The sequence below is a fragment of the Lycorma delicatula genome, chromosome 2 (assembly GCF_047948215.1).
Source record: "Lycorma delicatula isolate Av1 chromosome 2, ASM4794821v1, whole genome shotgun sequence".
Lineage (NCBI taxonomy): Eukaryota > Metazoa > Arthropoda > Insecta > Hemiptera > Fulgoridae > Lycorma > Lycorma delicatula.
This window is the reverse complement of record NC_134456.1, coordinates 59,604,104-59,621,349: the sequence shown is the minus strand read 5'-3', so window position 1 is coordinate 59,621,349 and position 17,246 is coordinate 59,604,104. Positions and strand designations below refer to the sequence as shown.

Genomic DNA, 17,246 nt, shown 5'->3' with positions numbered 1-17,246 from the left:
AAGGAATTTCATCATATTAATTAAACATTCAGTTAAATTTTGTAGATTATTTTTTTTTACAAAAGCACAAACGTAAGAAAAACGAAAGTAATAGTAATATATTATTCAAAAATTCATTACGTTAATGTAAAAGTGTAATAAATTTGTTAGCTTTATTTTCCATTTTTCCTAATGTTATTTGTTTGAACACTGAATTGAAGAAGGTTTGCAAGGTTTCAGGATGTACCCTGCCATCCTGTAGGTGGGGTGAAAGCAATTGGACAGTGGCCATTAGGAAGATTGGGCTGAATCCCTCCTTTGCCCAATACACGCGCGCGCGCGCGCGCCCGCACACACACACACACACACACACACACACACACACACACACACACACACACACACACATACATACATACATACATACTTTCACATGATCCTGCTGTTGTAGATGTAATGTAATTACTTCAAAACCTATCTGGTGGGAAGCTTCAGACAAATCCATTTATAAAATATAGCTCTTGATTAACTGATGGGACAGAAAAAAATAGATGAAATCTAATTCTTTTGCTTTGCTATATACTGCAGATATATTATTCTAAATTAAATTTCAGTTATTCTTTAACAGTTTTAGCAATTGAATTATTAAATTTTTGTATCATTACTCACACCCTCTCAAAGTATTTGGTGTATGTTCATACACACATACATGTATTGACATAAGTGCACATGTATCATGATTGTGTGAGATATCTTTTATGTTTTTATTGCATCTTATTCTTGTGAAACCTTTATTCTCAGAATTATGAAATATTTTTTAAAAAGATTTCTTAATTAATGAAATGACATATGAAATTACATGTGAAACTTTTTTCACATGTAACCATTGTCATATTGAAATAATTTGTATTTTTTTTTAACTTTAAGACATAAATCTTTTTTATCTCTACTTAGCACCGGTGAAATCTACTTCCGCCTTCTGACGTGTCCAAAGGAATTTTTGTGTATTTTATTTGTTGTTTTGAAAGCAATATGATAGTATGATTTGCAAAGTACTTTATAGAGATGAGGTAGATGTACTAAGACATTAAGCATAGTTATTTGTAAAAATTAATTTTTATTTACTTTCTCCTTAAAATGTATTTTTAGAACATAATAGAATACAAATATTGTTTTAAAAAATAAATGAAAACTTAAAATAGAGATGTTTACTGCCTGTCATTGTTTTCAAATGAAAACATGTATGGTATCTGGACACTGTCATACAACATAAATTATGAAATAATATGCACTAATTATGCCTTAGGACATAGCTTAGTATGAAAAGTATCAGGATGAATTCACTTATTTCCTATCAGATAATGTTGAATGGTTCAGCTATTTTCAGGAATTGTTTTTTTTTCTCATGTGAGGTTGTCTGTAGCTACTTGGTTATGACTTCTTGGTCATCATGATCCTTAAATTTTTAGTGAATACTTCATTGACTCAGATATGTTTTTGACAAACTAGTCTCTAAATTTCATTCTTAAGGTTATAAATACAAGTTTTCCTCAAAAACACATGCACGAATACACTTCAAGTATTGGTTTTTACATCACTTCCAGTTTGTTTGGGTCTCAGCCCATTGATACCCGGTAATTTCAGACTCCCTATTTTTTTTTTAGAAGAACTCAGTAAAACAGAAAAAACTCATAGGAGACAACAAGCATTGGCGTGGCCTGCAAGGGAATGAAACATCAGAGGGAGCCGGGTTGGACAGGTCTGCGGCTGAGTGCCTTGGGGGCCCTCTCAAACATGAGGGTGACCGCTTTGGTGTGGTGAGCCCATGGACACTCCACTCCCAGTGTCTGAGGGCATTGCTCACGTTTTTAATGAATATGGCTGAAAGTCGCATGGGTAAATGATGTGGTAACTAGTTGAGGTGTGTGTGTGTGTGTGTGTGTGTGTGCGTGTGTGTGTGCGTGTGTGTGTGTGTGTGTGTGTGTGTGTGTGTGTTTTGTATACACCGGGTGAGATTGTGGAAATTTAATTAACTTTTGACTGTACTTTGGTGGATAAACTATGTCTTGTTAATTGTGGTGCACTTGTCTTGTGTTGGCTTGACTGTATGAGTGTATAAATGTGTGTGGTACGTCTTAATACCTGTTAGGTGTTCTATTTTTCTGAATGTTTTTCTCTTTAGGTATTTGTAGTGTACAGTGTGTGCTTGTAGTGGTTTGGTATGGATGATGTTTGCTAGTGGAGACTGAATCTGTATTTACCCCCCTCCTGAAGTAATGCTTTATTAGCGGTTTCTCAGGAGATGGGGTTGCCAGGGGTGGAGGTTAAGTCAGTAGTGCGCAGGAATACATATGCATTTTCTGTAACAGCTTTCGAAACCTGTTAGTGAGTCCAACACTGCTTCGGCATCCTTTCTTTTCTTTCAGTCTGTAGATTTCTCAGCTTATTACAAGCTTATTTTTATACAGTTAAGATCAATGTTTTAACAGCCTACCTATACATCTGCACCAGCTCACTGAGATTCTAAAATTATCATAGGCAAGCATCACATTTCAGTACCCAGTCCAAAAACCTAAAACCATAAAACCAATAATCACAATAATTTGCATTAAATTTATTTTTGTTAGTTCTAAAAGGAATTTGTCAATTATTTAGTAGCATGCAAAGTCTAGAATTTTCTGTAGATCTAAAGACATTTATTTTTATTAGAAAATTTTTAGTTGATTCATTTAAATATTATTTTGTTATATAATACTGAGTAGTTTTCATATCTGCTATTTATAACTGTACAGTACAAACTTATTTTTACGAAAGAAACCTCTTAAAACTTGAAAATAAACTTTTGAAATACACATTTATAGAAAAATTCTTTCACTTTGTTGGTAGATTATGTTTTATACATTATTAATAGTTTTAATTATAACTTATTGTTGGAAATAATAATTTCAGTAAGGAAATTAATCTTTTTTTACTAATGGAATGGAGTAATTACGTAGTATTATTCATGAATGCATACGTTTTATTAAATTGTTTATTGAAGATTATAAGAGGCTGTTATTCAGTTCACCATCCTGTGAAATTGCTTCTTTGTCACTTCCAGCTATATTAAACACAAATACTGATTACCTAGCAACTTAAATCAAATGGATTGATTTTCTGTGTTATTTACCATGTAACATTATTTCGGAAAAAAAGAGTAATAATAATCATAATGGTAGTATAAAAATTAATAGTTTTTCATAAAAATATTGAAGTATATTTTATATTTAGTTTATTATTTCCTGTTATTTATTAATAATTAAACAAATTTTTAGATGAAAAAAAGAAAATATTAATTTTTTTATGAAAAAATATTTGCCAAAGTCAAAATAGTCTTATTTAACTATTTTGAAACTACCCTTGATTTCCAAATGTAGATAAATGCAGTAATACACTCATTAATAATTCCTCTTCAATTGTTGAGAATTTTTTGGAATTGCAATGTGTATAGCAACCCCCATTTACAAGTTTTGTTAACAAATCATGTCAATTGTTACGGATTATAACTTGATAATGAGAAAAGAATTATTCCACATCAACAGAAATCAACAATAGTCCTTCAACATGGGGACATGTTTTGAAAAATTAGTGAATTTGCACTTAATAAGCAGTTCTTTCAATTAAATTATTTTTCTTCCTTATCTCCTGTGAACTACACATGACAACCACTGAAAACTTTAGTGTTTTACATGAAGTAAACAAGTATATATACATATATATATATATATATATATATATATATATATATATATATATATATATATATATATGCGCGCGTGCAAACACACAGACACACACACACCATTTACAAGATTTTCAAACATATTTGTTTACCTAAAGTTTCCAAAACATCTATTTACTAATAATGTTATTTAACTACAACAAATTGTTTCTAAAAATTTTACTTAATTACAAAAATTCCTAAACATCAACCACTTTTTGCTGTTAATCTAATTCAAATGTAATTTTTGCTTTTTGCAGGTGTGAAAACAGAGTCAAAAGGATGTTCTCAAGAATGTGCAGGATGTGGAAAACCTATAGCTGAAAGGTTTGATTAATTATTGTAAAGTTAAAAATTAAATATGTAATCTGTCTGCTAAAGTGACTTAGGAGACTTGCTCCTTATTGATTATAGATTGATTAATTTGCAGGAAACTATTATTATGACTAATTCTGATTATTTTTGATTTCATAATTTGTTGTACTAGCTGCAGGGCGTGCCTAAGGCACGCCTCCGCAGCTAGGCCCTATGGGAGGATTGTCCAGGCGGGCGGTGTCTCGGAATGGAATCATAGGTGTCCAAAATTGATTACATCTGGTGTAAAAATATTTTTTTGAATGACGACAGTTGATATAACGAAAGTTAAATTAGAAATTTAACTCTATAAATTGATACTAATGGATCGGGATTTTCCGCTAATGATCGGTGCATTCCGGTGACTACTTTTTGGTTATAGTTATTATTTTATGAACACAACAAAAAAACATACACATAAATAAATAAAAAATATGTAAAAAAAATTTTAAAACATCACACATTTTTAAAACTCTTTAATTAAACGCACTAAAAGGTAAAAAATAATTTTAGCACGGTATCTCATAATGGATTTGACAACAAGCTTTGATGATGATATGCAAGATTATGTGAAAGTCATATCTTCAAATTGAAAATAAAATGGATATAATGAAGATAATAATAAAGAAAATAATGGATATATGAAGATAAAATGGATGTGTCTCATAAAATGGATTTGACAACAAGCTTTGATGATGATATGCAAGATTATGTGAAAGTCATATCTTCAAATTGAAAATTTGATGTTTTTGCCAATTTTTTCATATGCGTGTTTGCATCCCAATCCTTAAGCCATTCATGACACATAAGAAAAAAATTGGCAAAAACATCAAATTTTTAATTTGAAGCTGTGACTCTCACATAATCTTACATATCACCATCAAAGCTTGTGAAATTCATTCTGAGATACCGTCATAAAATTATTTTTTACATTTTACTGCGTTTAATTTAAGAGTGGTGTTTCAAAATTTTTATATTCTATTTTTTAGTGCATTTAATATAAGAATGGTTTTTAAAAAGTATTTTTATATATTTTTTATTTTCTACTTTTTAGTCTTCATAAGTTTATACTTTACAGCTGCGCTAGCGCACAGTGAGTGTATTTAGCGAAAGATCGGATCGGTACGTCTTACGGTGGGTGAGTGCAATCAAAACATAAGTCTAAACTATTTAATTTCCGGATGACCAAGATCCGGTCGATCAAGAGTGTACTCGATGCGTTAAAGAATTAGCGCTAGTAAGACCTGCTGAAACATACGCCGTTTGAATCGTAAAATCGGACGAGCGATTGCCGAGATATTACGGTGGCACACCATCGCACCCGCTCTCCAATTTTCGAACGGCGCCCCGGGGACACTTGAAAATATTATCATCCGACGGATACCACTGGAAGCGGATGGAGTCGCGTGTGGAGGGTCAAGAAAATATTTCAGAGCTCTAGGACAGACCGTTTTCGAAATATTTTCGATTTTCCTCCAAAAATTCGGATCCCGTTAAAAAGTACTAAATTTTCCCAAAATTTCGATATGTATATATATATATATATATATATATATATATATATATATATATATATATGTGAGGTATATCGATATATAATAATATATTAAGTATACCATATACCTGACCACCATACGACATGTACTAACGAATCCAGATTTTCTGCTAGTGATCGGTACATTCTGGCGCTAAGTTAAGGGGGTGCACACACAGTCACTCATAAAAATGCCATTCAGTAGGGTAGGATAAAGCTTCTGCTGCACTAAAAAGATATACCACACAGAAAGTTGTGTAAGTAGCATGTTCCTCCTGTTTGTTATTGATGGCTTTAATAATTTGACATGGAGAGCTCTTATGTTATTAATTTTTAATTGTACATCAATCAACAAAGGTAATAGTTTAAAATATTTCTCTTAAAAGTTTAGAAAACCCATTTGAAATGCTGGTTAGAGATAGATTGCTGGACTAACAACTGGTTTCTTGCAACTTACCAGTCCATTGTTCTGCTGCAGTACACTATCCCCTTCACACTACTATTACGCAAGGTCAACACTATTCTGCACAACTGTGTTAACATATTCTAAATTCTGACAAGTAATTATAGAATATACTAAAAATATTTATTGCAAAAAAGGGTTTACATAATTTATGTGTGTACAATATTTCTAGCTATTCAGAACATTCTATGTGCCATTTTCATCTATTAAAACTAGTCTTATAATGTATTAAAAGCAATTTTAATTTTATAGTTCAGCCAAATATCTGACAATTTAAGCTAATTCATGGTCAGCAATTTGTGATTTACATGGTGAGAATCACTACTTTTACAAATGTGTTTAAAAAGGAGACAATAGCAATGGAGGGTGCTTCCTAATAGTGAGTTTTTCTTATCTATTAAAATCAGTTAATTAAATACAGTAATCTTCAACTGAATGAAACAAGGAAGTCTGAGAAGTTAACAAGAAAAAACATTTACTTTAAAATGTAAAGTTTGTTAATAGTAATGCTTGCTTGATTTTTGCCCCACATAAAGATACTTCGTTTTTTTTAACAAGTAATACTATTAGTATAAATTAGGCATGAACAACAAATGAACAAGATTGGTCAGTCCCATATGGCTTCATTTCCTTTTTATTTGTAATATCAAGATGTTTGCTATTTCTTTCTATGAATGTAAACAAATTTGTTATTCTGTTACTGCCATGGTTACCAGCTTGTATCTCCAGGACCACCAATAGGTATTTTTTAAGAGGATGAGATGAATGACAATTTTTGTAGCGTGTGAAAATGCCATGTCTGAGCAGGATTTGAACTCGGTACCTCCAGATGAAAGGCTGAGATGCTACCACTCACACCATGGAGGCCAGCTGCTGTTTGTAAACTAAGTTAATATGCGATATTATAAATTAGTAATTCTTTATATATCAAACAACACACATCACACTCACAATAACACTTAAACGTAATGATTAATAAAGAATATACTCAGAATATGGCTACTTGTGTATTTAATTAATATTCATGAATTAGTGCTATGGTGAAAAATAATGTAAAGAAATTCTGTTATGTGAATCTACATTGTTTATTTTTTGGCCCTTCAGCCAATGGATATGTGAAAAGTTTATTGTGATATTCTTTAACTTCAAATTATAAAACTTGGTCATATTATTCAAAGCTTATAATATATATTATTATAAGCTTTTTATATTATAACTTATAAACTTATAAACAACTTATAATATAGTAGGTATTATAAGTAACATAATTAATGTTACTTATAATACTTATATATAATATTTATAATATTCATTTATCAATATCATAATATTATTTAATTTTTAATATTAAGGATTTATATTACCTATTAGTTTTAATCCATTATGGATAAGGAAAAATTGTTAAAGCAAAAAAAGACTATAAAGTCTGCCATTACAAGAATCTGTACATTTGCTGATAAGTTTGATGTACCAATGGATGATGTTTTTGTTGTAGAAATCAAGTTGAGAAATCTTCATGATTTACATGGAAAATATAATATTATACAATCACACCTTAAGACTGAATTTGATGATGATCTCTCATCAGACCACATTCAAGTTGAAGATGATTTAACCACCATTGAATGTAGGCTGCAATGTTTGATAGAAAATAGTCAAAAAACAGTGAATTAAGAACTTAATTTAAATTTAAAGATTAACCAAATCCAACTACAGCCAATTAACTTCCCAATATTTAATTAATGTCTTTGATTGGCAACATTGCTATCATATATTTAATGATCTAATATATAATAGAAATGACTTAACAGATTTACAAAAATTGCACTATCTTCATTCTTCCTTGAGGGATGAAGCGCCAGCTGTTAAGAATTTTCCAGTCACAAACGAAAATTATGTAATTACATTAGAACTATTGAAAAGGAGATTTAATAATAAATATTTAATTGCTTAACATAATGCTGATCCCATCTTAAATTTAAATCTTTAAAGGAAGAATCTTTGAACAAAGGAAGTATCATCCCATGTAAATGCTCTTGAGGTATTGCAAATACCAATTTATACATTTGAATTTATAGTGATTCAATTTTTAGTTTCAAAATTTGATTATAACACTTTCTAAACATGGAAAACAACACCAGGAGACAGCATTAAAACAATGCATCCAAATCAATCACTAAACAACCTACTTCAAATACTAAAACTTTTAAGGGAAATAATTTTAATGGTTATTCAAAATTTAATTTACAACAATGTCTATTGGGTAATTCAAATCATAACTTACCATATTGTGAAGATATTTTAAATCTATTATTGATGATAGAAATAACCTTTTAAAACATAATAATTATTTTTTTAATTGTTTGTGTAACGGCCGTTTTGTTAATAAATGTCATTCTTCCATTGCTTATAACATTTGCTTTAGAAAACAATACTCTTGTAGATGTGCATAGTACATCATTTCTCTTGTAACAATTGTACAGAACTCTCTAATATAATCAACAAATTCTAGGAGATCAAAGAAATCAATACTGATATTTCACTTAATAACAATTCCTTATGCAAAAACATTTTTAATTTAGTTTGACATGAAATGATCAAGGTACATTGTAGTTTCATTACCACAAAAATATGATAACATCCAATTAGGTGATTCCTTTGTTACTACTAGGAATAGATTTTTGTATTTAGAAAAGAGGTTAAATAATGATTCTAAGCTCAAAAGAGATTACCTTAATCCAAGAATACTTACACACACACATGTCATCACTTAACTCTGATGACTTGCTAATTAAACCAGCTAATGTGTGCTACTTACCCCACCATCCAGTATTTAAACCATCTAGTTTAACTACTAAACTTCAAGTGGTTTTTGATGGTTCGGCTGAAACTTCCAATGGCCTATCACTTAATGACATTTTACTAGTCCTCCAGTAGTGCAACAAGATATATTTTCTATAATGATTAGATTTAGAACACATAATTATGTCATTACATCAGACATAAAAAAAAATGTATTGACAAGTTTTAGTCAAACCTAGTGATTCAAACTTACAACGTATACTGTGGTGTGATACTCCAGATCAGGAAATAAAACACTATGTACTACGTACGGTAACTTACGGAACTGCTTGGACACCATACCTAGCCACACGATGTCTTATACAAATAGCAAAGGAAAATGAAATTAATTATCCACGATCTTTTAATGCTATTCAAAATGACTTCTATGTTGATGACATTATTATAGATTCAAATAACTTAGATGAAGTTAATCAACTGAAAGCTGACATTACTAAATTGTTACAACAATATGGTTTTTCGTTATATACTTGGTTTTCAAACAACTCCATCAGTGCTTCCCTTGATCATAATTATTCTTTTCCGTTCAATGAAGAACAATACAAACCAACTTTAGGAATTTTTTGGAATAATACTTCAGACATATTACTTTATCAAGTCACTCGCTCCAATAATTCTAACATCTATACAAAAAGAAATATCGTCTCCATCATAGCTAATATATTCGATCCACTAGAACTCATTGGCCCTATCGTATTTTCTCATAAATGTTTACGCAGTCATTATGGCAAATTAAAATTGATTGGGTTGAAACATTACCTAAAATAATACTATCTCAATGGCTGGCTCTTTACCATCAGTTGTATTTACTTGAATGTTTAAAAATAAATAGATCTATAAATCCTAATAATAATATTAAGGTTAAGTCAATTCAATTACATGGTTTTTTCTGATGCCTCACAGAAGGGTTACAGTTACTGTATTTATATACAAGCATTATTTGTTGACAATACAATTTACTGTGTTCAAAATCAAAACTGGGCCCTCTAAAACAAATAACGTTACCAAGACTCAAACTATGTGGCTGTTTGTTACTTAGTCAAATATTAATAAAGGTAAATAATTCATTAAAGATACATTTTAACGAAATACACTTGTATGCTGATTCTATGGTCGCACTTTACTGGACTCATGAACAACCATCTATTTGGAAGATATTTATTGGCAATAGAGTTCTGTAAATCCAATATATTGTTATATATGCTGTTAATATATAAAGGAATTTGGCCAGATTGAGACGGGTTCACCGACTGTCGCTGCTGGGAGTCATCTCGGCATACAGAACCGTCTCCTACCAAACGGCAGGTGTGCTGGCGGCCGTCCCTCCCATTGACTTATTAGTACGGGAACAGATGAACGTCTATGAAGGCAGTACTAGATCCAAGGCTAGATTGATAACTTTTAACGACTGAACGAAAGATAGCGAGTAGGGGTTAGCTCTATGTGGATTAGAAGATTGGTATCAGATTTAAACGCGTGGTGTGACAGACGGCACGAGGAGATTAACCATCATCTTACGCAGTTATTCACAGCGCATGAAACTTCTAGGCATACTTACATCGAATAGGCCGATGCAGGAATCTCCCCGTTGCATGTACTGCGATTTTGATGATACAGCTGAACACACGCTATTTTACTGTGCCGAGTGGGTTGAGCAACGGTCACAGGCTGGCATAACAGGCTCTGATCCAGAACACCTGGTCGAATATATGCTTGCAACTGCAGACAACTGGAGGCTCGTTGAGGAGTTCGCGGTGACAGTTTTATGCATTAAAAACGTAGAAGCAAGAAAAAAGGGTTATTAATTTAGGGACGGTCAGAAAGCCCCAGCCGCGAGGTCCGGCATGCTCAGGTGTGTCGGTTCCAATGAACGGCTGGGGACTCCGGGGGAGATTAGAAGGGGAAAAAACAAGACCGAGACCTGGCCGTCGGGTGGGACCCGGGGACAACATAGTCGGGCCTGGTTACCCCTCTCGACGGTTTGAGTAAGGTACTATAAAGACCGAGACCCAGTTCGGGGGGGGGGGGGGACCCGGGAACGACATAGTCGGGCCCGGTTACCCGGTTAGAACTATTATGACGGTTAATTATTGCAGTAATATACTTTGCAATACTATTTATTTTAAATTACAAATAAATGATAAAAATACTTTGACAGTTAGTACTTTATTATCCATAATTTTTTCATTTTGTCTCAATGTGTTGATGTAATAAAACAATGAAATGCAAAATCAGGAAAACTTGTTGACCTTGACTCTAGATTGACTGGAATTGATTATTATATTCACTGTGAAGTAATCAATTCAGCTTCCTTTTATTGTTATTGATTCAGTGTATTTTATAAGTCTGTGTTTATCTATAGATATTGGCAAACTTATTACTCTTTTACAAATTACTTTAATTACAAACAATTGTAATGGTCAACTCTATTGTCTTCCATCATTTAAAAAATACTTCAAAAGAATTTTGATTGTAGTCTTAATTCTTTTCTTTTTGAGTAATAATTTCATTTAATCATTGTTGAACTTTAATAAAAAGTAAGGACACTTCCAGTTGGAGGAAATTTTGTTGGCTTCATCTATAAAAGGCCCGTATGTGTTGGTCTAAGGATTTTAAAGAGATGAAACCAGTTATTTTTAACCTTGTAGATTTAATGCAGTTCATCTCTTGCTATATTACTCTAAAGATGATTTTCTTTTGCATTCTTAATGTGTTTTACTGTAATAGCTAAATGCTAACTACCAATGAGGTAGTAGTCAAATTCTGGCCCCCTATCATTAGAATTAGTTATTTTCTTTAGGTACTATTAAAACATTGATAAATTTTCTTTACCTGTGGCGACTTACCAGGCGTTCCTGAATACTCTGTTTCCAGATGCTCCGGATGGTGAAGCAGAGGTCGGCGTTAGGGCGGGAGCTATGCCCTTCGCTGACGTACGAGCTGTGGATCCCGTTGATATAGACCGAGTAGTTTCTGGAATGGCACTGAAAAAGGCACCGGGTATTGACCAACTTGACCCGGATATATTATTCGATCTGCTGCCTGTCATAAGAGAGCCGCTTGGCAGGCTGTTCTCGGGGTTCCTAAGCTGGGGCTGCTTCCCGACTTTTTGGAAAGTGGCTTCGGTGAGAGTGCTCTTAAAACCAGGAAAGGATCCTAGTGAGGTCGGCAGTTATCGACCCATCAGCCTCTTGCCGGCGATCAGCAAGTTGCTTGAAAGGCTCTTAGAACGGCTCTGGGAAAGCATTGAGTTGAACTGTTTTCTAAATCGAGGTCAGTATGGCTTTACGAAAATGGTTGGCACCGAGGATTGCATCTTAAAATGCTCTTGTCGAGGTGGAAAGCGCCGACTGTATATATGTTTTGGCAATTTTTATAGATATAGAGGCAGCATTTTCTTCCTTGTGCAGAAGTTCTGTCCTCTATAAGTCGGAACGCCGCAATGTACCCTTAGCTCTACAGGCCGTGGTACGTGACTATTTGACCAACCGTACGGCTCTGTTTAAGGATGCGCACCTAGTTGTGGAAAAATCCGTTGCCAGGTGAAGCCCGCAGGGTTTCGTTCTCGGTCCCCTGCTGTGGAACCTGATATTCGACGGATTTCTCGGATAGACATTTCCAGAAGGGGTCACGACCCAGTCTTTCGCCGATGACTGTCTCCTTTTAGTTCGTGATAATCCTCGACCACAACTAGAAGACCAGACGCAGGCGGCCTTGTCAACCGCAGAGGACTGGATGGACATGAAAAATTTAAAGATTTCTGTACCCAAGACGAAGTTTATGCTTCTCAAGGGTGCAGACAAATTATCCTACAGTCGTAACCGCCATATTAAATATAATGGCTGTGTAATCATCCGAGTTAGAGTTCATTAGTACCTAGGTGTTTTGTTAGATGAAAATTTGCTGTTTAGCAACCACATTAGGTAAATAGCGGCGGACGCCGTCTCAGTGATGCACAAACTTAGGAGAATTGCTCAGAAAGACTATGGGTTGTCAGGCCGTCAAATGTACATTGTGTACCGAGGTGTCTTCAAAAGTATGACCTCTTACGCGGCGCCCGTTTTGGCGCATAGTTTGGATATGAATAGAAAACTTCTTCAAAATTTAAGGAGGGCCCAGCGCAGACCCTTAATTGTATGCACCGTTGTTTTTAAAACAACCTCCTACGAGGCTACCACCGGATTGGGAAAGGCTCTCCCAATCTATTTAGTGGTGAAAGTTCAAGCAGACATGTGGAAATTGCGAAGAGGCCAGGAGGCTGAGGTATTTGAGATGCGGTTTTGAGACGGGCCAGCAGTGCCGGAGCGGAACGGTGATCACAATGCATCGGATCTAAATTTCGTTCAGTTGGCCACCTCCCGCCTGCGGAAGAGGCTTCAGAGCCTCGCGATGGTAGTATGGCAGCTGGAATGGGACACCACGACTAAGGGAAGATCCTTGTATAAGTTTATATAGGATTTGGGGGGATTGTACTCCTCGAGCTCGTTAAGGGTAACGGGTGCCCAGGTGCTCATCAATCTCGCTAACTTGAACCAATATCTGTTTTGGTTCTGCCTGGCAGCTCATCAGCTGCCAGGCAGGGGAAAATTGGCCACTTACAAGCGGTGAGGGCCGCATTGTCGGGCCGTGTGGAAGTTCCTAGATGCAGTTGCTTTGTTCAACCTGCATCTGTAGTTTGCTTAAGGGAAAGACTCTTACCGCATTGCCATGAGGAGCTAACCCTTAGTATGGCTGACCATCAGCCAATTATTATGGCTCCAAGCACTATAAAGGGGTGGACAGGTACTTGCTGGCATTCAGCGATCTAGACAAATTGCTGCCTTGAGACGAAATAAATGTTATTATGGATGTCATATATATTTTTAGTAGCTGACGGGGTGCGCCTACCAATTTTAGCAAGTATATGACATGTGAGCAGTTGGGACACGTAAGCCGGTGGTGTATGGTACGGCACTTAGTCCGCTCATACTGTTAGGTAAGCTGTAGGAGCTGTGTTAGGATACTGGTCACTAAACTGTTCAGGGCTCAGTTGCCATTTGTGGCACAGACATTCGGTCTTATGCTTTAAGGCAACCGAGTGGGGTGGTAGTGGGAGAAATGTAAATGGTGGTAGTGGGCAAAAAAAAAATAATTTCTTTTAATAATAACAATATTGGTAATAATTCATGAAGTAAATTCACTGAACATTAGGACACAATTTTGGTATCACGTTTTGAATTAAACTTTAACAGTCTGAAGACTTTTAAATGATAGAATATTTGATACCTTTCTTCAAATTAACATAACTTTTTCTTTCAAAGATGTTTTGAAACTAATTATTGGCTTCTTCCTTAATGGAGCATGTTAGCACATGCATGTGGAGCATGTCTGTTAACATTGTTGTTGATAGCACCTGTCTTTAAAATTTAGGAAACTCTTTCAATTATGTGATCAAATAATATAATCCATGTATATTGTAATTGTTCCTTTAATATATGATTTTTTTGTCAAATTTTGTGTGCTTGTAAAAATCATTAAGTGCAATGAGATTTTGGTTTTTTATTTGATATGTGTAAAGTGTGCATGTTATGGTTAATGTCATTGTATGTACTGTGTCTATGAGGTGATTTGGAGAAATTTATTCTGTTTGCGTTCTGCTTGCTTGTGTTACTTGTGTCAGTGGATGAATATCCACTTAGTACGTCCAATGCAATATCTGTTATAATTACTACAGTGTAATTTATGTTCTGATTTCCTGTGGTTGCTATTAAATGTTTTGTTAGTTTGCTGTATGATCTGCATTTTGTTTGTTTTTGAAGGCAACATGATATATGATTTTAAATTATTTCATAAAAACAGGATAAGTAAATAAAGATTTAACCATAACATGCAAGTTACATAAACATAACATACATAAACAATGAAAACAAATTTCAAGCATAAACAAATTACATAAACATAAACAAATTTCAAAAAATTTCATTGTATAAAATGTATGTACTAAATTTGAAAAAAATAAAGGCTATTTAATCAGAAAATTATTTGAATACTTCTTTAATTATATACTTAAAATTCTCTTGAAGAAATTTAATATCTTTGTATGTGTGTCCTATTTCTATCAGATGATTTGGAATATTTGATTCTGTTGTGTACAGTCCCTGTATTCCTTTTATCTGTGGGTTATTGTACTACTAGATACTCCAGTGAAGAAGGAGCCAATAATTAGCTCCAAAATTAAAGCCAATAATTAATCTTGTAAAAAGAGTTTCTTTAATTTGAGTCTAATTTTATATTTTATAAGATATCTAGTTTTTCTACATTTTTTTATCATATAGAAACACGTATTTAAATTTACAAATTAATGGTAAAAATATTTATATCCACAATTTACATCTGTTTCTGAATAAGAATAGTAATTTCTTTAATTTTTTTTTAGAGATACTTCTATTACACCTTCACATGTTAACACTGACATGTGCTAAGTTTTAATAAATTATTTCAAATTCAGCATGATAATAAATCACATATTTTACACAGATATATTGATGCCTGTTTGTTGTGTTTGAAATTGTAACTTATTTCTTCCATGTTTTGATCTGTTTTCAGTTAAAGTTAAATTTCTGTTCGTATTTGTTTTTCTATTGATTTAATTTATGTAATTTTTTTCAAAATAAAAACCTTAAGAGATATCATTACAATTTTTATATGTTTATTAGCAGTTTAACAAAGTTAATTTGCAGAAAACCTAAAAAGCATTATTTTGACACAATTTTTTTGGAATGAATGTCTTGGGAACTACTATTACAGTTCTAAACCATTTATTCAATTTTTTAGCTCAAAAAACATACAAAACCACCACATTTGACCCTAATTTCTTCTCAAGAGATTCATATTGGTTTCATTTTACCTTTGGAGTAGAATTTAAGGTAAAATATTTACTAGCCATAACTTGAAATAAGGGTATCCAAATAAATGTTCATAGGAACCTTTTTGCTCATATTATATATCCCAGATCAGCTCTTAAAGTATTGCTGTGCAATTTTGAATCACCTCAAAATATACTATTTATATTCTCATATAATTAATATACGTATCATTAATTAACAAACTGCTCATATCTACATTAATATAAATATTATTGTGCAAGTTAGTCTGCTACAATTACCACAGTTCTCTGATTACTTAAAACTAAATACCTACTGAAACCTAAAAACCAAAAACTCAAGAGAAGTCACATATCTTGGAAAGCAGTGACATTGTGTTGCATTTGATGAAAATTAGGATTTTGTCTGAGGGCACCCCAGTTTTATTTGAAGACACTTCAGCCAGTAAGCTCATTGTGGAATCATCAAACAAAAACTGAATTCATGGATATGTGGATCATAGTTATAGTCATTCCCACCAGAACCAAGAATACACTACAGGTTCACACATCCTAAAGATGAACGAGTTTGATCTAAACTTACCAAACCTTAAATAGAGGAGTAAGATCAAGGATTACGAAAAAAGGTGGATGGTAAGAAAGTATACCTACAGATGGAATAATCACAGCTCCAAACAAATAAATTTATTAAAAAATGTAAGCTATAAAGAATCACTTCAAGCCCCCTAATAGACAGTGGGTGCTCATTTCACCTTCAACCCTTCTGGAGATCAGAGCATTTTTATCCAGGATAGAAGCAGCAAATTACTGATTAATAATTTTGCATCAAATAATTTAAACAGTAGATGCACCAAAAATTGTTTTTCCTCCAAAAATGAAAAGGTCATCAGAGAGCAAGATCAAACTTCTAAATGGAGTACCCAAGTCGCTAATAGAATCATGTGGCACATAGAAGTAACCAGATATATTATAAATGCTTCAGCCAAAATCTCTCACTGGAAGAAATGCAGTAAAGAAAACAGAATGTTCAGTCTTGTTTACTACATTACTGTAGTAAATTACTGTTAAATGTTTCAGTTGCACTGTCAACAGTAATTTTGAATAAAATATCAAGTAATATGGTTTCTATGATTTTAATTAAATCTGAATTTATCTGATACGTGAAGAAATAATACATTTGATATCAACATATGTGTTTAAAGATATTAACAAGGAAATTAATGATCTGATAGCAAGATTAGATCCATTTACAGTTATTTGGAAGAAATTTTAACTTACTATATTCTTCATCATGTTTGTTCCGTTTTGGTCTTCACCTGAGATATCCGTTACAGTCACAAACATGAAATGTGTTGTAATAGCCATAATGTAATGTTAATATTACACCTTATAAAATAATATCTGAAGAGAAATATATTGAAAATATTTATTT

The 17,246-nt window shown here is 33.1% G+C and overlaps 1 protein-coding gene across 1 annotated transcript in view; it reads left to right on the top strand.

Moving 5' to 3' along the window:
* Positions 1-17,246, top strand: part of LOC142318840 (LIM domain only protein 3-like) — a 112,376-nt gene that overhangs the window by 81,154 nt on the left and 13,976 nt on the right. Inside the window, exon 2 of the mRNA XM_075355388.1 lies at positions 4,000-4,066. Coding sequence (XP_075211503.1) covers positions 4,000-4,066 — 67 coding nt within the window. The remainder of the gene's footprint in view (positions 1-3,999; positions 4,067-17,246) is intronic.